This window comes from Cherax quadricarinatus, chromosome 11 (assembly GCF_038502225.1).
Source record: "Cherax quadricarinatus isolate ZL_2023a chromosome 11, ASM3850222v1, whole genome shotgun sequence".
Classification (NCBI taxonomy): domain Eukaryota; kingdom Metazoa; phylum Arthropoda; class Malacostraca; order Decapoda; family Parastacidae; genus Cherax; species Cherax quadricarinatus.
The window spans coordinates 46,728,639-46,752,621 of NC_091302.1; the positions used below are offsets into that span (position 1 = coordinate 46,728,639).

The 23,983-nt window shown below is 39.6% G+C and overlaps 1 protein-coding gene across 16 annotated transcripts in view; it reads right to left on the reverse strand.

Moving 5' to 3' along the window:
- Itpr (Inositol 1,4,5,-trisphosphate receptor) overlaps positions 1 to 23,983 on the reverse strand; it is a 590,630-nt gene that overhangs the window by 209,448 nt on the left and 357,199 nt on the right. For 13 of the 16 annotated variants that reach the window (XM_070084085.1, XM_070084080.1, XM_070084084.1 and 10 more), the window contains one exon: positions 16,100 to 16,162. The exons of the other annotated variants lie outside the window; for them this stretch is intronic. In XM_070084085.1, coding sequence (XP_069940186.1) covers positions 16,100 to 16,162 — 63 coding nt within the window. The remainder of the gene's footprint in view (positions 1 to 16,099; positions 16,163 to 23,983) is intronic. 16 annotated transcript variants of the gene reach the window in all.

The window sequence follows — 23,983 nt, forward strand, 5'->3', positions numbered from 1 at the left end:
ATGAAGGGAATATTTTGACGAATTGCTAAATGTTGATGAAGATAGGGAAGCTGTGATTTCGTGTATAGGGCAAGGAGGAATAACATCTTGTAGGAGTGAGGAAGAGCCAGTTGTGAGTGTGGGGGAAGTTTGTGAGGCACTAGGTAAAATGAAAGGGGGTAAGGCAGCCGGAATTGATGGGATAAAGATAGAAATGTTAAAAGCAGGTGGGGATATAGTTTTGGAGTGGTTGGTGCAATTATTTAATAAATGTATGGAAGAGGGTAAGGTACCTAGGAATTGGCAGAGAGCATGCATAGTTCCTTTGTATAAAGGCAAAGGGGACAAAAGAGAGTGCAAAATTATAGGGGGATAAGTCTGTTGAGTATACCTGGTAAAGTGTATGGTAGAGTTATTATTAAAAGAATTAAGAGTAAGACGGAGAAAGGATAGCAGATGAACAAGGAGGCTTTAGGAAAGGTAGGGGGTGTGTGGACCAGGTGTTTACAGTGAAACATATAAGTGAACAGTATTTAGATTAGGTTAAAGAGGTCATTGTGGCATTTATGGATTTGGAAAAGGCATGACAGGGTGTATAGGGGGGCAATGTGGCAGATGTTGCAGGTGTATGGTATAGGAGGTAGGTTACTGAAAGCAGTGAAGAGTTTTTACGAGGATAGTGAGGCTCAAGTTAGAGTATGTAGGAAAGAGGGAAATTATTTCCCAGTAAAAGTAGGCCTTAGACAAGGATGTGTGATGTCACCGTGGTTGTTTAATATATTTATAGATGGGGTTGTAAGAGAAGTAAATGCGAGGGTCTTGGCAAGAGGCGTGGAGTTAAAAGATAAAGAATCACACACAAAGTGGGAGTTGTCACAGTTGCTCTTTGCTGATGACACTGTGCTCTTGGAAAATTCTAAAGAGAAGTTGCAGAGATTGGTGGATGAATTTGGTAGGGTATGCAAAAGAAAATTAAAAGTGAATACAGGAAAGAGTAAGGTTATGAGGATAACAAAATGATTAGGTGATGAAAGATTGGATATCAGACTGGAGGGAGAGAGTATGGAGGAGGTGAATGTATTCAGATATTTGGGAGTGGACGTGTCAGCAGATGGGTCTATGAAAGATGAGGTGAATCATAGAATTGATGAGGGGAAAAGGGTGAGTGGTGCACTTAGGAGTCTGTGGAGACAAAGAACTTTGTCCTTGGAGGCAAAGAGGGGAATGTATGAGAGTACAGTTTTACCAACGCTCTTATATGGGTGTGAAGAATGGGTGATGAATGTTGCAGCGAGGAGAAGGCTGGAGGCAGTGGAGATGTCATGTCAGAGGGCAATGTGTGATGTGAATGTAATGCAGAGAATTCGTAGTTTGGAAGTTAGGACGAGGTGCGGGATTACCAAAACTGTTGTCTAGAGGGCTGAGGAAGGGTTGTTGAGGGGGTTCAGACATGTAGAGAGAATGGAGTGAAACAGAATGAACTCAAGAGTGTATCAGTCTGTAGTGGAAGGAAGGCAGGGTAGGGGTCGGCCTAGGAAAGGTTGGAGGGGGTAAAGGAGGTTTTGTGTGCGAGGGGCTTGGACTTCCAGCAGGTATGCGTGAGCGTGTTTGATAGGAGTGAATGGAGACAAATGGTTTTTAATACTTGACGTGCTGTTGGAGTGTGAGCAAAGTAACATTTATGAAGGGGTTCAGGGAAACCGGCAGGCCGGACTTGAGTCCTGGAGATGGGAAGTACAGTGCCTGCACTCTGAAGGAGGGGTGTTAATGTTGCAGTTTAAAAACTGTAGTAAAAAGCACCCCTCTGGCAAGACAGTGATGGAGTGAATGATGGTGAAAGATATTCTTCTTCGGGCCACCCTGCCTTGGTGGGAATCGGCCAGTGTGATAATAAAATAAAAAAAAAATTATGGATTTAGAAAAGGTATATGATAGAGTGGATAAGGAAGCAATATGGTAGATATTGCAAGCATATGGAGTAGGTGGTAAGTTACTAAATGCTGTAAAGAGATTTTATGAGGATAGTGAGGCTCAAGTTAGGGTGCCTAGAAGAGAGGGAGACTACTTCCCAGTAAAAGTAGGTTTTAGACAGGGATGTGTAATGTGACCATGGTTGTTTAATATATTTATAGATGGGGTTGTAAAAGAAGTAAATGCTAGGGTGTTCGGGAGAGGGGTGGGATTAAATTATGGGGAATCAAATACAGAATGGGAAATGACACAGTTACTTTTTGCTGATGATACTGTGTTTATGGGAGATTCTTAAGAAAAATTGCAAAGGTTAGTGGATGAGTCTGGGAGTGTGTGCAAAGGTAGAAAGTTGAAAGTGGACGTAGAAAAGAGTAAGGTGACGACGGTATCAAATGATCTAGGTAAAGAAAAATCGAATATCAAATTGGGAAGCAGGAGTATGGAAGTAGTGAATGTTTTCAGATATTTGGGAGTTGACAAATTAGTGGATGGATCAGGTTAATCATAGAATTGATGAGGGGAAAAAGGCGAGTGGTGCATTGAGGTATATGTGGAGACAAAAAAAAGTTATCTAAGGAAGCAAAGAGGGGAATGTTTGAAAGTATAGTAGTACCAACACACTTATATGGGTGTGAAGCTTGGGTTGTAAATGTTGCAGCGAGGAGGCGGTTGGAGGCAGTGGATATGTCCTGTCTAAGGGCTGTGTATGGTGTAAATATTATGCAGAAAATTCGGAATGTGGAAATTAGGAGAAGGTGTGGAGTTAATAAAAGTATTAGTCAGAGGTCTGATGAGGGGTTGAGGTGGTTTGGTCATTTAGAGAGAATGGATCAAAGTAGAATGACATGGAGAGCGTATCTGTGGGGAAAGGAAGGCGGGGTAGGGGTCGTCCTCGAAAAGGTTGGAGGGAGGGGGTAAAGGACGTTTTGTGGGTGAGGGGCTTGGACTTCCAGCAAGCGTGCATGAGCGTGTTAGATAGGAGTGAATGGAGATGAATGGTATTTCGGACCTGATGAGCTGTTGGAGTGTGAGCAGGGTAATATTTAGTGAAGGGATTCAGGAAAATTGGTTATTTCTATATAGCCAGACTAGAGTCCTGGAAATGGGAAGTACAATGCCTGCACTTTAAAGGAGGGGTTTGGGATATTGGCAGTTTGGAGGGATATGCTGTGTATCTTTATACGTATATGCTTCTAAACTGTTGTATTCTGAGAACCTCTGCAAAATCAGTGATTATGTGCGAGTGAAGTGAAAGTGTTGAATGATGATGAAAGTATTTTCTTTTTGGGGATTTTCTTTCTTTTTTGGGTCACCCTGCCTCGGTGGGAGACGGCCAATTTGTAAAAAAAAAAAAAAAAATTCAACAAGTCGGCCATCCCCCACCGAGGCGGGGTGACCCAAAAAGAAAGAAAATCCTCAAAAAGAAAATACTTTCATCATTACTCAACACTTTCACCACACTCAAACATAATCACTGTCTTTGCAGAGGCACTCAGATACAACAGTTTAGAAGCATATATAAATATATATAACATACTCCTCCAAACTGCCAATACTGCAAACTCCTCCTTTAAAGTGCAGGCATTGTACTTCCCATTTCCAGTACTCAATTCCGGCTATATAAAAATAACCAGTTTGCCTGAATCCCTTCACTAACCTACTAACACTCCACCAGCTCATCAGGTCCCAAATACCATTTGTCTCCATTCACTCCTATCTGACATGCTTGCTGGAAGTCCAAGCCCCTCGCCCACAAAACCTCCTTTACCCCCTCCCTCCAACCTATTCGAGGATGACCCCTACCCTGCCTTCCTTCCGTACAGATTTATATGCTCTCCAAGTCATTCTACTGTGAGCCATTCTCTGTAAATGACCAAACCACCTCAACAACCGTTCTTCAGCCCTCTGACTAATACTTTTATTAACTCCACACCTTCTAATTTCCACACTCCGAATTCTCTGCATAGTATTTACACCACACGCTGCCCTTAGACAGGACATCTCCACTGCCTCCTCACTGCAGCATTTACAACCCAAGCTTCACACCCATATAAGAGTGTTGGTACCACTATACTTTCATACATTCCCTTCTTTGCCTCCATGGATAAAGTTTGTCTCCACAGATACCTCAGTGAACCACTCACCTGTTTTCCTTCATCAATTCTATGGTTAACCTCATCCTTCATAAACCAATCCGCTGACAAGTTAACTCCCAAATATCTGAAAACATTCACTTCTTCCTTACTCCCTCTCTCTAATGTGATATCCAATTTTCCTTTATCTAAATCATTTGATACCCTCATCACCTTACTCTTATCTATGTTCACTTTCAACTTCATACCTTTACACACCCTCCGAAACTTGTCCAATAATCTTTGCAACTTTTCTTTAGAATCTCCTATAAGCACAGTATCATCAGCAAAAAATAACTGTCAACTCCCATTTTGAACTTGATTCCCCATAATTTAATCCTACCTCTCTCCCAAACACCCTATCATTTACCTCTTTCACAATCCCATTTATAAATATATTAAACAACCATGGTGACAATACACATACCTTTCTAAGACCTACTTTTACTGGGAAGTATCTCCCTCTCTCTTACACACCTTAAAGTGAGCCTCACTATCCTCATAAAAACTCTTTATAGCATTTAGTAGCTTATTACCTAATCCATACAAGTGCAACATCTGCCACATTGCTCTCCAATCCCCTCTAACATGTCTTTTCTAAATCCATAAATCCAATGAAAACTTCCCTACCTTTATCTAAATACTGTTCACATATATGCTTCAATGTAAACACTTGATTAACACATCCCCTCTAAAGCCTCCTTGCTCATCTGCAATCCTACTCTCCGTCTTACCTCTAATTCTTTCAATAATAACCCTACCATACACTTGGTATACTCAGTATACCTCTTCTTTCTTTCAACACACCGGCTGTATCCCACCGAGGCAGGGTGGCCCAAAAGGAAAAGCGAAAGTTTCTCCTTTTACATTTAGTAACATATACAGGAGAAGGGATTACTAGCCCCTTGATCCTGGCATTTTAGTCGCCTCTTACAACACGCATGGCTTACCGAGGAAGAATTCTGTTCCACCTCCCCATGGAAGTAAGAAATAAGCAAGAACAAGAACTAGAAAGAAAATAGAAGAAAACCCAGGGATGTGTGTATATATATATGCTTGTACATGTATGTGTAGTGTGACCTAAGTGTAAGTAGAAGTAGCAAGATGTACCTGAAATCTTACATGTGTATGAGACAGAAAAAAAAGACACCAGCAATCCTACCATCATGTAAAACAATTACAGCCTTCCATTTTACATTCACTTGGCAGGATGGTAGTACCTCCCTAGGCAGTTGCTGTCTACCAACCTACTACCTAGGACTCAGTAAACTTATTCCCCTATAATTTTTACAAATTCTTTTGTCCCCCTTCCCTTTATATAAAGAAACTATACATGCTCACTGCCAATCCCTAGGTACCTTCCCCTCTTTCATACATTTATTAAACAAAAATACCAACAGCTCCAACACAATATAACCCCCTGCATTTAACATTTGTCATGATCCTGTCAGTTCCTGCTTCTTTACCTCCTTTCATCCTACGTAATGCCTCACGCACCTCCCCCACACTCACATCCTGCTCTTCTTCGCTCCTAAAAGATGTTATACCTCCCTGACCAGTGCATAAAATTACCGCCTCCCTTTCATCCTCGACATTTAAAAGTTCCTCAAAATATTCCCGCCATCTACCCAATACCTCCAGCTCCCCATCTACTAACTCCCCTACTCTGTTTTTAACTGACAAATCGATGCATTCCCTAGGCTTTCTTGTTTATCTCCAAAATTTTTTCTTATTTTCAGCAAAATTTCTTGCCAGTCCCTCTCCCACTCTTTCATTTGCTCTCCTTTTGCACTCTGTCACTACTCTCTTCACCATTCTTTTACTCCCCATATACTCTGCCCTTCTTATATCACTTCTGCAAGTGCAAGGGTCAGAGTGGTCAGAGGAGCAGTTATTGGCTTGGGGACATAGGCTGAAGATCTCTTAGAGAAAGACCTAGGTGTGAGCAAAGTGTCTATTATTATTATAATCAAAAAGAAGCGCTAAGCCACAAGGGCTATACAGCGCTGCAGGGTAGGGAAGGAAGCGAGGGTATTGGATGGCAGAAGGGAGGAGGGATGATCAGCAAGTTACAGAAAACAGCGGGGCAGGGGATAGTACGGGGGTAGAGGGTAGCAAGGGATTGAAGTAGAAAGGGCTGAAGGTATCAGAATTTGTGAAGTAAGTCAGTTGTTGTCAAAAAGTCAATGAGAGAGTCCAGATGAAAGGTGGGTCCATCAGCGAGAAGGGAAGGTAAAGAGAGAGCAGCGGAGCGAAGATGACGACAGAGGTAAATTCTGTGTGCTCGTTGATAAAGTGGGCAGTCCAACAGAATGTGGCTGACTGATAATGGAGCTTGGCAATTCTCACAGAGAGGAACAAGACGCCTTTCCATGAGATATCCATGAGTAAGACGAGTATGGCCAATGCGAAGACGGGAGAGAGTAGTCTCCCAACCTCGACACTGGTGATAAGAAGACGGGCAGTAACCTATACTCGGTTTAATAGATTGAAGTTTGTTGCCGAGCATAGTAGACCAACGTTGTTGCCAACGGGTGTGAAGGTGGGAAGATATTGCAGCAAAATAGTCCGTAAATGGAATACCTCTATAAGAAACTGGTAGGTCATGTACTGCTGACCGCACAGCAGTGTCTGCCTGTTCATTGCCCTGTACGTCAACATGACCAGGGACCCAACAAAAAACAATATCTTTATGCTTGGTAAAGACGCGGCGTAGCCAAAGTTGGATACGGAGGACTAAGGGGTGAGGTGTATCAAATTTTTGTATAGCCTGTAAAGCACTAAGGGAGTCTGAGACAACCACAAATGATGACAAAGGCATAGATGCAATATGGAAAAGTGCTGTAAGGATGGCATATAATTCAGCAGTAAAAATACTAGCTGAAGATAGTAAATGCCCTTGTACGGCGCTGTCCGGAAACACTGCTGCGAATCCTACGCCGTCAGGAGACTTAGAGCCATCTGTGTACACAGCAATGGCATGAGAATGAGAGTGAAAGTGGTCAAGAAAAAGAAAGCAGGAAGCGACCATAGACAGTTAGGCTTTCGAGCAAGGGAGGGAGAAAGAACAGACTCGAACAGCTGGAACTTCCCAGGGAGGTAGGGAAAAGTGAGATGCTACATGTACATAGAAAGGTGGTAGTTGAAGAGAAGGCAAGAGCGAATGAAGGCGACGAGAGAAGGGACGGAGTAAACAGGGGCGGTGAACAAATAAAGAATGTCTACTAATATCAGTGACCATTCTATAAATGGAAGGATCGCGGAGATCATGAGAGCGTACATAGTAGCGCAGGCAATGGGCATCACGGCAATCGGATAAGGATGGAACATTCGCTTCTGCATAGAGGCTCTCGACAGGGGAAGAGCGAAAAGCACCAAGGCATAAACGTAATCCTTGGTGATGAATGGGGTTAAGGCTAGAGAGAGTAGCAGGAGATGCCGCTGAATAGATCTGGTCACCATAATCAAGTTTCGATAAAATAAGGGTGGAATGTAGGCGAAGGAGGGTTCGACGATCAGCTCCCCATGAAAGATGAGCAAGGGTTTTAAGAAGGTTCAGCCAGCTGTGACAAGTTGCCTTCAGAGAGGTAATGTGAGGTTTCCAGGATAACCTACGATCAAAGAGGAGGCTCAGAAACTTGATTGTATCACATTCAGGGATACGGGAGCCATAGAGGTACAAAGGATGATCGGAGATGACAGAGCATCTAGTGAAAGTAATTTGGTGGGTTTTAGTGCTGGAAAATTTAAACCCAGGTGTGGTGGCCCAATTGGAAACACGGTCGACTGCATGTTGGAGAGAAACTGACTTCGCTATTGCACAGGCAATAGCGAAGTCATCAACATAGAGTGATGACCAAATATTTGATGGAAGACTAGAGGCCAAATCATTAATAGCAAGGAGAAAAAGTGTTGTGCTCAGAACACATCCCTGGGGGACACCTTCAGCTTGGATAAAGTCCGGGGAGAGCACATTATTAACCCGAACATGGAAATGCCTGTCAGTTAAAAAGTTCTTAAGGAAGGATGGTAGATTGCCTCGAAGGCCTAAGGAGTGGGCTTGGGCTAAAATACTATACCTCCAAGTTGTGTCATATGCCTTCTCAAGGTCAAAAAATATGGCAATAACCGAGTGGTTATTCGCAAAGGCATTACGAACATATGTATCCAAGCGTAGTAAGGGGTCTATGGTAGAACGTCCCTTACGAAAGCCATATTGACGAGTGGAGAGACTGTTGTGTCTCTAAATACCACACTAAACGTCTATTTACTAGGCGTTCCATTACTTTGCAAACTGCACTGGTAAGAGCAATGGGACGATAGTGGGAGGTTTCATGTCCCGTAGTGCCTGGTTTGCGGAAATGGAGAACAATGGCGGATTTCCACAGCTGTGGAAGAACTCCTTGTGACCAAATAAGATTGTAAAGGCGTAATAGGACTGCAAGGGCTGACTGATGTAAATGTTGTAGCATACGAATATGAATGTCGTCGGGCCCAGCTGCCGATGATCAACAAGCTGAGAGTGTTGCCTCCAGTTCTTGAAGTGTAAAAGGCACATTATACTGTTCTTCTCTGAGAGAAGAAAAGTCCAAGGGTGCTAACTCTCTGGCAGACTTTGAGGAAAGAAATGAGGGGCATAGATGGAGTCCCTGAGAAATACGGACCAGATGATTGCCAATTTCATTGGCAACACCTAGTGGGTTTGCTATATCAACACCGGCAACCCGCAGAACAGGAGCCGGGTCAGGAGAATATTTACCACTCAGTTTTCGTACTTTTTTCCAGACTGCACTCATAGAGGAAGCAGAGGTGATGGTGGAGACATAATCTCGCCAGCAAGTGCGTTTAGCGTCACGGATGACACGGCGAGCGATCGCACGCTTCTGCTTAAAATCAAGGAGTCTCTCTGTGGTTCTATTGTACCGGTACCTGCCCCATGCAGCGCTTTTCAAATGTACTGCACGAGCACAAGCAGGAGACCACCAAGGCACGCATTTCTGAGAATGCCTGCCCGAAGTTTGGGGTATAGAATGAGAAACTGCGGTGAAAACGGAGGATGAGAAGAGGTGTAAAAGCTCATCGATGGAGGATGAAGAAGGAACCTCTTTAAAAACAGTTAGGTGTGAGTAAAGGTTCCAATTTGCCCGATTAAATTGCCAGCGTGGGGTGCGAAGAGGTGGCGAATATGAAGGGGAAGTAAGAATGATTGGGAAATGATCACTGTCATGTAAGTCCGGGAGAACAGACCAAGTGAAGTCTAATGCGGCGGAGGAAGAGCAGACTGAGAGATCGATGCAAGAGAGAGTATGAGTCCGAGGATCAAAATGGGTGCGAGTACCTGTATTTAAAACATGGAGGGGGTGGGTGGCAAGAAAAGCCTCTAACTGAATTCCACGGGAATCACAGTGAGACCCCCCCCAGAGGAAATGGTGGGCATTAAAATCACCAAGTAACAAAATCGGTAGTGGTAATGACGAAACAAGAAAGGCAATATCCGGAATAGATAATGCCCGAGAAGGAGAGAGATATAAAGAACAGAGCGTATACCACTTATGTAAGTGGATACGGGCTGCTGTGTAATGTAGCGAAGTATGAACAAATAGCTGATGGTACGGAATATCAGTGCGTAGAAGAAGGGCACTTTCATTAAAGGTCCCATCAGGAAAAGGATCTGAAGAATACAATAAATTATAGCCTGAGATGGGAGAAATAACAGCAGAGTGTAATTTTGGTTCCTGTAAGCAAACACCAACAGGGGCAAACTAGGAGAGTAACATCTGAAGCTCACCCCGATTACCCCTGAGGCCGCGTATATTCCACTGTAAATAGGCCATGATTGGCAATGATAAAGATACTTGAAATCTGCAGGTAAGGGTTCCTACGGACTAGAGGGGTTAGAAAAGTCCACATGCGGAGGCAGTGGAAAACGTTCAAGCAGCGAAGGAACGGTGCACTGTGAAGAAAGGAGTTGCGCAGATGGAGCAGAGGAGAGAGAAAGAGCGGAAGGTGGATCAGTGTCCATTGATGGTTTGGTCTCTGCAATATATTCAGAGATTGCTTCAAGTGTTTCGGAATTCAGAGACGTCATATGGGAGACAATATTGGAAATGGTAGGGGGAGGATGAGTAAAGATTGGAACTGTATTGGACTGTACCAAGGTAGAGGGGGGGGCGAAAGGGTGGAGGGAACTGGAGAAGCGTGGCAGGGGACAGAAGAGGCAGGAACCTGGGAGGTGGCAGAAGAGGAAGAAACTTGGGAGGGAACAGGGGAGGAAGGTACAGTACGAGGAGGAGGGTGAACCTCTACACTTGTAACTGAGCCAGTGAGAGGGGGAGAACCAGGGACAGAGACAGGGAGGGTAAAATGAGGAGGTGGAAGATGGGTAGGAGGTGTTAACGGACCTTTTTTTGACTTTTGAGAAGTAGAGGGACGATTGGGAGGAGGTGTCGTACGAGGTCTCGTCGATACTGAGGCTTGTGAGAGAGAACACGAAGAAGCGAGATCAGATTGAGGCGTTGAAGTAGGGACGTCTGAGCCGAGGACAGCAAAAGGATTAGATACAGGAGTGACTATGGGAGAGGTAACCACAGAGGTGGGTGTAGAAGATGGGATACCAGAAGTGGGGGGACGTTTTGAAACACGGGAATAAGAAACACGTGGGAGTCTCCCTTGGAGACGGAGATGAGAAACTGCCATGGCATAAGGGAGACCTTCTGTCTCTTTGAGGTAACGGATTTCCCTCTCGTTTAAATAGACTTGACAACGGCGAGAGTACGAAGGGCGAGCCTCATGACAGTTAAGGCAAGAGGGAGATCAATTGCAAGACGTATTAGAATGGTCATCGGCACCACAGACTGGGCATTCGGCGATAGATCTGCAATATTTCGCTGGATGGCCAAATCGCCAGCAATTTCTACACTGTTGTGGTGTAGGGATCACCTTTCGAACTTGTAACCGATGTCCTGCTATATAAACTGAGGATGGGAGTTCTCGGCTGTCAAAAGTTAAACGAGCCACATTGCTAGGGTATCGTCCCCGCCCGCGGGCTGGAAGAACATAAGTGTCTACCTTGAGGATTGGGAGATCTTGGAGTTCCAGCTGTTCAAGAATGTCAGTGCCACATGTCTGGAAATTTTGTTGAACTATGGTATGGGGCAGAATGACGGTACCACTACAAGAATTGAGGGAATGATGTTTTTCAAGAGTGACAGGAACAGTATCGATATGGGAAAGACGAGAGAGCTCATGAGCCTGGGTAGCATTCTGTACGGTAATGATGCGCGTACCGCTCTTAAGAGCATGAAAAGAAATATCTTTACCAACATGGCGTAGGAGTGCCTTGCCAATACTGTGGTCAGAAAGATAGGCAGTAGAGGAAGTCGGTCGTAAAGTGAAGAATTTAGTCCATTGTTCAGTCTGAAACTGAGCGTGGAAAGGTAGTGAAGGACGTGTCGATCGTTTCTGAGAAGAACGAGAAGGTGGAGAAGCATCATCAGCAGGTAATTGTCGTTGGCGTTTAGGCGTGGGACCAGAGTTGGTCCGACGTGGAACGGGTCGGCGATTTGAAAATTGCCGCACCGTAGAGGGAGAGGCCGGAAGCATAGTCAGAGGAGAGCGAAGGTCCGATAAATTGAAGGAGTCAGTCGAGGCCTCAGTACCTGAAGCGGGTGAGGAAACAGCACCGGCAATAGGTACAGAGGCATGAGGAGTGTCTGAAGAGTGGTCCAAAGACGAGGCGGGGTCAGAACGGGGTGCGGTATCAAGAAGGGGCCCGGGGGTAGTAGGTTCATGGACTAGGGCTGCCATGGTTAGGTTACTTCTTTCTTTTTGTTTTTAAGAAAAAAAAGAAAGAAGAAAAGAAAATAAAAATAAAAAAAAGAATAAAAAAAGGGGGGACCGGGGAGGGATAGTTCCTAGGAGGAATGAAAGGGCCAGAAATCTCCCTCCGCGCCCAAGAGGACCTCAGCACCGCAAGTAGCGCAGATGCAGCATGGAACCCGTGCCATACCCTACCCATCATGCTAGTAAACTAACAATCCGGGATAGCAACCTCACATCTGCCGAGCTACCTCGGTGGACAAAAGAGAGGGCGGCCGGATATCTGCCACAAAGCATACCTCCTTCAGCCACCACCCCCGGAATCCGAAAGGTGGCTTCCAGAGATACACCCGTCACCCGAAAGACACCCAAAGCTACTCCGGGATACCGGAGAGGGATCGGGACATCCCCAGGCGATCCAGATTCCACGGCAAACTACGCCACCGCCAAGAACCTCAATGGAATGGGATGGACCCTGGTATCCTTTCCCCTATCTAGGAACTAGCGTGCCTGTGGGAGAAATCCCAAAGGCCAAAAAGAGGAAGGGCAAAAGGGAGGGGTGGGGAGGAGGAGGAGGAAAGGAAAAAGGGGAGGATGGGGAGGATGGGATAGGGGAGGGGAGATTGGGGGGTAATTAGGTTCGGTCTGAGGAAGAAGACGGACAGGTCTAATTCCTCAGACCAAGAGCCTCTTCACCACGCCAAGGAGCCCCCCTTGAAGAGGAGCAAAGTGTCTAGCATACCACAAGAGGACTACATCCACCAGATAACCTCTGCAGGCAACATTCAACTGGCAAATTTAAGAGTGGCCTTCAGGAATCTCAACAAAGTCATTTTGGGCCCTTTATATAAAGTATGTTAAGTCAATCTTGGAGTATGCAGCACCAACATGGAATGAACATCTGAGAAAGTATGTTAAGAAATGAAAGAAAGTGGAGAAGTATGCAATGAAACAATAGTTCCAGGGAATGAACTACGAGAAGACATAAAGGGAACAAAATCTAGTGACACTGGAGAGCAGAAGAACCAGGGAGAAGCATGATAGTATACAATATACTCAGAGGAATTGACAGGGTAGACAGGGATAGGCAGTTGGAGAAGAAAACAGGCTGTTAGGAGCACAGATGAAAGTTAAAGACTGATGAACCAAAGGGATGTCAAGAAGTATTTCTTCAGTCTCAAGATGGTTTGGAAATGAAATTACCTTGACAAAGAAGTGGTGGAGGCAGGCTCCACAGTTTTAAGAGCAGGTACGACAAGGTCCATGAGGCTAAGAGAAGTGAATTGGGCAAGTGACAAGTTGAGGCAGGAGCTAGGACTGAACCCCGGCAACCACACATAGGTGAGAACATAGCATGTACACAAGGACGCATGCACGAACACACACAAACAGCCACAAATAGATGAGTACACACACACACACAAATAACAAACACAGTGAAAACACAGTCATTCGGTTCTGTAGATACTTTGATCCCAAGAGATATCATCAGATTTTCATCAGAGAATTCCATACATAACTAGAACTAATCATACAATCACATGCTTTGGCACTTTTATTACTCATAATTATTACATACTGTTCATCATATAATTAATATATACCTACAGACATCCCACATACTCTATGCTTTCATCTTGTACAAGCAATTTGCAAAGCCTTCTAATAATGCACAACCAAATTTTTATGCTTGCATAATCTTAACACTTAAGCAAAAATGTTAATTTTCAATATTGAGTAGATGCTAACCATTTGTAACCTCTAGTTTTCTTATTACAGTCATCTGTTCTCTATCATCTCCAAATGTACCTTGCATTCTGAGTATCCTTTTAAACAACCTTACTTTCATATGTATATACTGTGCTTATCCTTAACAAAACTGTATCTAGTAATTTAATTCTGTTCTTTACTTTGAATTTTGCAAGCTTATGATCAAACAATATTACTAATTTTAACCCACTAAATATCAGATATAAATATAACCTTGATATTTACACTTCCCAAATTCATCATGCTTTCTCCCTTCAACCAATATGTATGTATGTATGTGTGTGTGTGTGTGTGTGTGTGTGTGTGTGTGTGTGTGTGTGTGTGTGTGTGTGTGTGTGTGTGTGTGTGTGTGTGTGTGTGTGTGTGTGTGTGTGCATGCGTGTGCATGTGTGTGTGCACGTGTGTGCGTGTGTGCGCGTATGTGTGTGTTCCAAAACTTTACAGTCACCAATGGAAGCAATACAAAAAAAAATATTAGGCTAGAAAAGCACACTTAAATAAAACCTACAGACATTATAGCTTCTTCAAGCATTGCAGCATAATCACTATACAATGCTATACTCTTGTACAATCTTCAGACTTCCCTGGTGCACACATCCACATTATCAATTCGAGCAATACAGTACTGTATCATTAAATATTTTCATAGCTGCTGAAGCTTTTACAATTTCCTTGCCACTGAAACCATTAATTATATACATAACATTCAAATTCTAGTTGCAATATTCATATCACACTAATTTTTGATCCTCACATCACACAACTTTTCAACAAGTCTATTCCATCCACAAAATTCAAAGTGATATTTGCTTTATTCCATAAACACTGATTAAATGATTCATCTTCCACCATTAATGACTCACCTGGCATGGTAAAGAGACCAATGCAGTTATATGGAACATTTTATAACCATCAATAAAGGTTCCACATAAGTCCATGTCTCTCTTTACCATGGCATCATTATCTTGGAGCATTACCTACCCACTCACCTGGCACAACAAAATATAAGCCATTTATAAGCACTTGCCAAACACGCTGCATAATATTAAATTAATTCTTACTAAACAGCAATCCACTATAAGGATATGCTCTTATCTAGGGTTAGAATAATTAATTTCATATTTAACAGTACCTGTTATTCTACTATATAAGGGCCAATGTAACATCACAATAACTGCTGACAAGTCACAACTACTGTGAAGTATGTCATCCGATTCTATTTAAAGGATTAACCCTTAAACTGTTCCTGTAAATTATGACCGTGTGGGGAATTGGGCACCACAAAGGTTGTTAGGAAAGTGGGCAACAGTGATATTTTGTTCCAATGAAGACAGAAGATAAAAAGGAAATATGCATTAGTACCATATATATGGACATCTCCCAGAAATTGAAAGAAAGGGCACACCATGGTAAAACATAATGCTCTATGGATATAAGCACACTGGTGCACTGTACAAAATTACCTACATGAAAGAAGTGAAAATGATACCAGTTTTAATGTATATAACATTTTGATACAATCTGACAAAGATTACAAATTAAAATGTAAGTAGAATGAACAGGTACACACCAGATGTATCCCAGTTTCTTCAGTGTACAAATTTCCTTTAAGAAAATGATGCTCTCTAATATAACAAAACAGATCATTCAATGGACCATATGTTTTCAGGGAAAGTGATGACAACACATCATATGTAGACACACAGCAAACTTAATTGTTTCACAACTTTGTGGTAAGATCAACAGATAACTTTTTTGCATGTTACCGTCCTTGAAAGTTTAATGCACAAACTTATCCACAATGATGATCACCTAAGTGCAAAGTGCATATAGTTCAAAATCTGTAAAAAAAAAAATAATGAATACCCAGTAGTATATTTTAAATGCTGTATATAAACACTAAATATATGAGTACTATGAAAGGTTTTGTCATCCTGTCACTAGGACGGGGATAATAAATCTTAAAAAAAAAAAAGTACAGTATTGTAATAAAAAATAACTAAGATTTTATTATTACATGACATTTTTTTTATATTCTTTAAATCACATTGGCCAAATCACACCAAGACAACAAAAAAATGTGTCCCGCAGGAGGATAGTAATATTCCCCACAGGCCACAGTTTAAGGGTTAAGAGTGTTATTTTTCCTGTACTCTATCATCTATTCTAAGTAAAAACTTTTACTTTTATCATTATTTGTTTGCAAATGCCACTCACATTTTGTAAAATAGAAGAATTACATGCAATTAGTCTCAATATAATGGAGAGTTCAGCATAAAGAAAAAACAACTATTAAGCCAAAGAATGGCTAAATAATATTTTAATAAAATAACTGCAGAGATCTATAAAGCAGCAACATAAACACAAACAGCAAGCCTGAAAATTAACAGCTGGCAGACAGATAAGAGATTCATGATGAGCATGCATACTTCTGAATTGTACTGTTGAATATAAGGTTGTCCCCAGAAGTCGCGAGCCTCGTCCAGGTATTTCTGTAAGCAGGTAAAGTGCATGCATGCAATGAAAATTAACCACTCCACCAATGAGCCAAATTATGAGGAGTATTTCAGAAGACTAGAACAGAGGCAATACATGTTATATTACGGTATAACCCCATGAAAGTCCAGTTTTAATTATAATTATAAAGCCATAGTAGTACAGTAGTTCCTTTTACCATACACATAAAGCAGTATACACATACATAAATATTAAATTTCATAATCAATTATGTATCAGTTTCATGAAACACAAAGGAATTTTTTGCAAGTGTGCAAGATAAAATGTGCAATAGATAGCAGCTATTTAGGTGCAACTTTAATAAAACTGTATTAGCTTTTAAAATTTAATGCACGGAAAAAAATCATCAAAAAAAAGAAGCTGAAAACTGATAAACAACTGAGAAAACTATTAATCCAAACTGCATATTTCTATTTCCCACACTGAAAGCATGAAGACAAAGCAATGTTTACCCCAAATATTTCACTGTCCAGTCATTCACAGAAAGTAGCATCCATATATACATCTCATAATAATTTTATATAAAAAAATATATTTTGAATTAGCACTGCACATTTTAAGCAAATAGAAACTGCCTGGAAAAATAAATAAATAAATAAATAATATATACATGTATAATATATATATATATATATATATATATATATATATATATATATATATATATATATATATATATATATATATATATATATATATATATATATATATATATATATATATATGTGTGTGTGTGTGTATAATATATGTATGTCGTGCCGAATAGGCACAACTTGCAATCTTGGCTTAAATAGCAACGTTCATCTTGCCATATAGGACAAGCGAAAATTTGTGTATGCAATAATTTCACCAAAATCATTCTGAACCTGACGAAAAAAAATATTCACTGTGTTTGTTTAGTATTAAATTATTGTAAAGAAATTAAAATATATTTAGTTGGGTTAGGCTAAAATAAATTGTTCTTGGGAAGTACAATGCCTGCACTTTAAAGGAGGGGTTTGGGATATTGGCAGTTTGGAGGGATATGTTGTGTATCTTTATACGTATATGCTTCTAAACTGTTGTATTCTGAGCACCTCTGCAAAAACAGTGATAATGTGTGAGTGTGGTGAAAGTGTTGAATGATGATGAAAGTATTTTCTTTTTGGGGATTTTCTTTCTTTTTTGGGTCACCCTGCCTCGGTGGGAGACGACCAACTTGTTGAAAAAAAAAAAAAAAAAAGTTTTCTAAGATTCTTTTGGAGCAAAATTAAAAAATTTTACATTAACATTAATGAAAAAAATATATCTTTAAACGTATAAGAGAAAATTTTAGAAAGGACTTAATTTTAAATGAATTCTTGCTAATTGACCAGTTTTACATATTCGGCACGACATATATATATAAAAATTGACAAAGCTAACAAATAAACTGTAAGCAATATTTCTAAATGGCAATACCCCACCTGCTAGTGAAGATATTAATTCTGAAGTCGCACAAGATTCAGAGGATGAGAACTTAAACAACCCATCATATGACTTACCAGGACAAAGACCAAAGGTAAGTGGAAAAACCATGGAAACACAGAAATTGTTAAAAGATATTATTACAGACATAGACGGTAAAATCTCAGGAAGATGAGAGTTATAGGACACTTATAAACAAGAAGGAACCTAAAATAGTGAGTCTGAAACAGAAGTGGAAAAATAATATTAAAAATTACAGTACATAGCAATACTGGTAAAAGAAGCACCACATGCTACAAAAATTAAAATCCAAAACATTGAAATACAGACAGAGAAGGAAAGATGAAAAATTCATAACTATACATGCATACAACCCACTGTTTACTAACACATAAGAAAGAAGAATTTGACAAGATAAATGAAGAACTGCATAATATACTAGGGAAACTCATAAAAACTATGAAAAGGACAAAAAAAAAAAAACACTGTATTCAGGGATCTATGGCTTTACGTTGAGGGTCCAAACCGTAGATCTACGCCATGAGCTCAGCTCACTCTGATGAGCTGTGAGCGGTAAATTTGGGCCTAGATATGAGAGAATACATCTATGTGGTATGTGTGTACCACATAAAACAAATCCTGCTGCACAGTGCATAATGAAAGAAAAATCCGAGACCGTAATTTTCGATTAAAACAGCGACTTTGCAGTGTTTTTCGTATGTTTTTTATAGCTATATTTGCAATTTCTTGGTCTCATTTGATAGAATGATATATTACAGAAAGATATATTACATAAATAGAGATGATTTTGATTGGTTTTAATACTGAAAATGACTTGAAACTTGAGCTCAAAGTAGCAGAAATGTTAAATTATTGCAATGTTCAAGAGTAAACAAATGACCTCACATGTCTAATACACGCCAGCTGGTGGGTCTAATATACATTCACAAATGTGGTGATATTATTTTTACACTTATTACAATATTGCATAACAGTAAATCTTCTATTTTTTGGTTTGAATAAAAACATTATGTGAATAAAAAATCAAAATGAAATTCATTTGTAAAGCCTGAAAATGTAACTAATGAACAGAGGAAATGTTAGCTTAGTGCCAGGAGTGCCTGCATTGTTTATTCTGGACCCTATTTTGAAACTGGAATATTCTGAACTTTGCATTAAATTGGCCAAATTACCAATCATCACTTTATTTTGTAATTGAAACAGCTGACTTGGCAATTTCTTGTGCTCAACTAACAGAATAGAAGTAATACTAGTGAAATAGCTAAGAATCTGGTCGACTGGAATAATGTAATTGGCCTAAAATGGGAGTCAAAGTTGGTAAAATCGCCGATGTGTAAATATCGTTGACACATCAAAATTTGCGAGAGCTTAATTTCATCAATTTTCCATCAAATTTCGTACTTTTTGTTTCATTACCTTCAGAAAAAGATTCTCTACCATTTCATAAGAAAAAATAAAATGATTTTTTTGAAAATTCTTGGACCCTGGTGCACACTTTGAAATTTGGTCTCTGTACTCTAAAAGGGTTAAAAAAAAATATACAGTAGACCGTTATATCACACGGTTTTATTTGGTACGTTTTGGTTATTGCACTATTGAAAAATTTTGGCACAATTTTATACAACACTTCATAAAATTACCTTAACACGGTTCGGTTTGCAGGAGGGGAAAAAATTTGGAGCGTCACTCTAAGAATCCTTGTGCTTCGAAAGGTGTAGATCAAAACACCATATCAGTAATTTGGAGGTCAAATCAGTCACCATGGATGACAGAAGAAATATTTTTTGACTGGTTAAAGCATCTCTTTATTCCTGAAGTTAAGTTTTACCTGCACAGCCTTGCATTCAAGACTCTCTTCATTCTTGATAATTCCTGTACTCATCCACAAGCTTTGATGGATGTGACCCCCCACAGCAATATAAGGTAAGAAATACTACTACTTCTGTTGCATTTGTGGTCTTAAGCAGTAAAAACATAATATATCACGACAATGAACTACAATTACATATTCACTTTCATTTTTGTAATATCTGTTGGTCTAAAAAAAAAAGTTGTTTGGCTTCTTGAGGGAGGGGGGGATCCCTGGAACATAACCCTATTTTTCCCATAAGTTCTTCAGTTTATCTAACACGGTTTTTTACCTAACACGGCGTTTTAAGGAACGCAACTACCGTGTAATATAACAATCTACTGTAATTCTTAAAATAAATTATCTAAAGCCACTTGGAAAAAAAGGATATAACATGTTGCAAGACATGAATTAAAAGAGTAAAACAAATACAAACAGAACCAACTAAATTATGAAAAAGAAAGAAATGCTCATCTAAAACAGTACGTCAGATAAAAAAAAAATGCATTCAAAAAAGTCTACATTTTAAGGAACATCTACAATATATATAAAATAAACAAAAGGTTCTGTAACATATACAAAAGTGGAATCAAACAGTACATTACAAAAATAAGATAAGACAAAGAATGCTTTAAAGGAAGGTGCCAAAAGGCCTAAAGTAGATGTAAAGAACACTGAACCAATACAGAAAGAGTGCTAACCCAAAGGCACGCCAAAGACTTAAAATTAATTGAACTGTAAAGGAGAAAAATGGAACCAAATGAAAAATAAATGTTACAATAGTGACTAGAACAATTTACAACCCACAAATTAGAGATGAAAGTAGAATATGTTTAAGTTCATCACTAACCATTATCAAGCTGCATATGATAGAGAAAGGCAAAGAAAGTCAAAAGTCAAGTTATGTAAAGAAAGGGAAGGAGTTGGTCAAGACCAGATTAGGTCAAGAGAGGTTAGACAGCTAAGGATGGCCCAAATTATGTGTGTTCTGACAAAATATGTTACTGTACCAGTATGGGTAACCATCAGCAGAAGCTAAGGCACGGATAAGAGTCATGTTAAGAATGTTGTGTACAAGGGCCAATACAACAAGCTAATATCTGTGAATTAATTAATTTTGCAGATGACCAGCTTATAGGATGGCTACAGTTTCAAAGAAAAAAAAAAAAAAAAGAGATTAATGTCAACATAGCAAACATTTTGTTTTTAAGTCTCTTGTAGGAGAGAGGACACCCAGTTCCACCGATCCATTGGAGAGGGCAAGAGAAGAAAATGGAGGAAACTTCTGAAGAATCGATAATTAGGAAAAGCATTAACCAGAATGCTATGAAGTATTTTAGTTTGATAAAAGATATCACTGAGATTTTGTAAATTAGAAATAATGAGAAGTAAAATACAAGTGTTTTCAATGGAAGCGTTGGTTTAGGAGAGAAGAAAATCCTTTTAGCATAAGAGTATGCAGAAATTATAAAATTAGAATAGTTTAAGTGAGAATAGGCTGTAAGGAATTGAAATTCAGATTAAAAAACTAAGAACCTCAGTTACAGAGGAGGCAGAGGAAGAGAGATACATGAATAATTTTCTTAAAAGATAATGCATGGTAAGAGAAATCCTGCCTCAGTGGGAAACGGCTGAAGTGTTAAAAAGAAAAAAAAGCAATGATGTGCATACCACTGTGCATCATATGCTGACAACAGACAGAAAAAGGCAGTCATCGAGGTGGACTTAACCCTTTGAGGGTCGACAGGCCCTCTCCGAGACTTTCTCAGGGTTGGCCAAATTTAAAAAAAAAAAAAAAAAAATTCTTATGGAAAGATAGAGAATCTTTTCCCTATCATAATGACACCAAAAGTATGAAATTTGATGGAAAACTTATGGAATTATGCTCTCGCGAAGTTAGTGGTCTCGACGATGTTTACGCATCGGTGATTTTGCCCACTTTGAGCTCCATTTTCGGCCAATTTCACTGTACTAGTCGACAAAAAAAATGAATATTTCGCTAGAACTCCATTTTTTCTATCGAATGAGTGCACGAAACCACCCATTTACCAATTTCAACTATCCAGTACAGTGGTCAGAATTTAGCAATTTTGCCAATTTCACACAAATTTCATAAGATGCCAATTTCCGAATAGGGTCCAGGATAAACAAGAAAGACATTCCTGGCACTAAAATGACATTTCCTCTGTTCATTAGTCATGTCTCAAGGCCCCTCTTACATTCTTTTGCTTTCCGCTTTGAATTTTTATTCTCACAAAAAATAGAAGATTTACTGTTATGCAGACTACTGCATTAGTGTAACAAATGGTATAAATAATATTGGCTCACTTGCGAAAGAATATTAGACTCACCAGTTAACGTGTATTGGACGCTTGGTATGATTTGTTTACTTTTGAACTTTGGTAAAAACCGAACATTTCTGCTACTTTGAGCTCAATTTCAAGGTACTTTTCATTGTAAAACCAGTCAAAATCATCTCAATTTCTGTAATATGCCTTCCATTCTATAAAATGAGGCCAAGAAAACTAGAATACAACAATAAATACCACATGAAAATGCAGTGCAAAGTCGCTGTTTTATTCCAAAAAAACGGTCAAAGTTTTTTTTTTCTCATTATGCACTGTGTGCTGCAGGTTTTTTTTATACTGTGCACACTGACCACATAGACCCATTACTTCATATGTAGGCCTACCAGCTTTCTCCCACTAGATTTGAGGGCGCTAGAATTTAGGCGTACTAGTACATCAAAAACTCTGGGTCGTAAGCCGTACTAGTACAGCCGAAACCCTCAAAGGGTTAAGCATCAAGAAAGGAAGTAGTGAGTTAGACTTCCATCAAACTTTAAAATTAATATATGTAGAAAGAGTGTTTATAGCAACAAGAGTGAGAAACTAACATGCTACATAGGCAAACTTAAATAGTATAGCCTTCAAATATCTGGATAAGGAAATTCAACAAAAACAACTCACAATGTCTGTAAGATAACTTGGAATATGTAATGGTAGTGTGGTGTCCACACAAGCATCCAAAGATAATTTATAAATGACCCCCAGAATAAATGAGTTAAAAGGAAAATTTTGAAAAGACTAAAACTGCCATCATTGGCTGATAGGAGAAAAATATGAGATAAGAAAGCCACATACTAGATCATAGAGATATGTGACAAATAGAAAATAAAAGATTTGTCTGCACCTTTAACAGGATGAACAAGAGGCAATAGTTGTAAACTGATAAAGTACCAAAACAATACCAGAAAGTTTTTGTCACAAATAGAGTGATTTTAGTACTAGAATGAGATGGTAGAAATATTGTAATAAGAGCTACAACCACTGGAAATTTAAAAAAATATTACAAGACAAAATAAACATACAAGACTGGACACCATAAGCAGAGCTTTATTGCTGTATCAATAAGGTAAACATTGCTTTTCTCAAGGTTTATTTCTTAATTTAACAACCAGATGACTTATTGTTTTTTTCTACTGAAAGTAAAGCAATGGAATAAGAGTTGTTTAAATTTATGACAACACAGAAGGGTTTATACAGGTAAACCTGACATTGCTATATTCATCATACAATGGCCTAGAACTATATTGTCTCCATTACCAATCAGTTTCACACAAAATTTTTCATAAACTGTTATTACAGTATGTGTATGAATGGCTTGTTACCATGACAACATACAAGAAGAACATTGCTGCAATATGGGCAAAGTTGCATTGACTAATGTCATGAATTTGAGTAATTTTTGCTATAATTTTCACAGCAACACACCAGTGTCTGTTGGACTGTCTTCTATGTTATGTTAGCCAGGAAACCAGGCAAGACTATTTATTTTGTAGATATTGCTGACTTTAAAAGTATGCAATAAATAGCAACAAATTAGTCCAGCTGCAGTCTTTCCTAACTGATAATTGCCTATACTATCCTGTGTGCAAGATAGTCTCTAGCCTATACAACATACAATATATTTAAGTGCATGAACCTGCAGAAATTCCTAGATGAAGTCATAAGTGGGAATGTTTTTGGTTGAGGTAGTGCCTTATTTTGGGCTGGATGGCCCCAGGAATGACCATAGGTTAGGCTTTCTCATCACAACAGAGCAGATGATCTACCTATGACTGCATTTAAGATTTTTCTACCCCTCACATCCTAGCCTGGGACCAGATTTTTCTGGTAATCAACAGAAAAACCTGGTCCTAGGCAGAGACTGCAAGAATGGAAAAACACTCAAAATCAGTCACAGGTATGTCACATGAATACCTTTACCAAGCCACACCAGCTAACCTGTATTGTTGTGAAAGTTAACTTTTCATACTTAATCATGAACTGTCTCAAAGTACAGTACAGTCATGTATGTATTTATGTAGTCACTAGGTCTGACCTAAAATTCAAACCTATTCTCCTGTATAAATTACTAAATGTTAGAAAAAGAAACTCATTTTCTTTTTCAGGTCACCCTACCTCAGTGGGAGACAGTT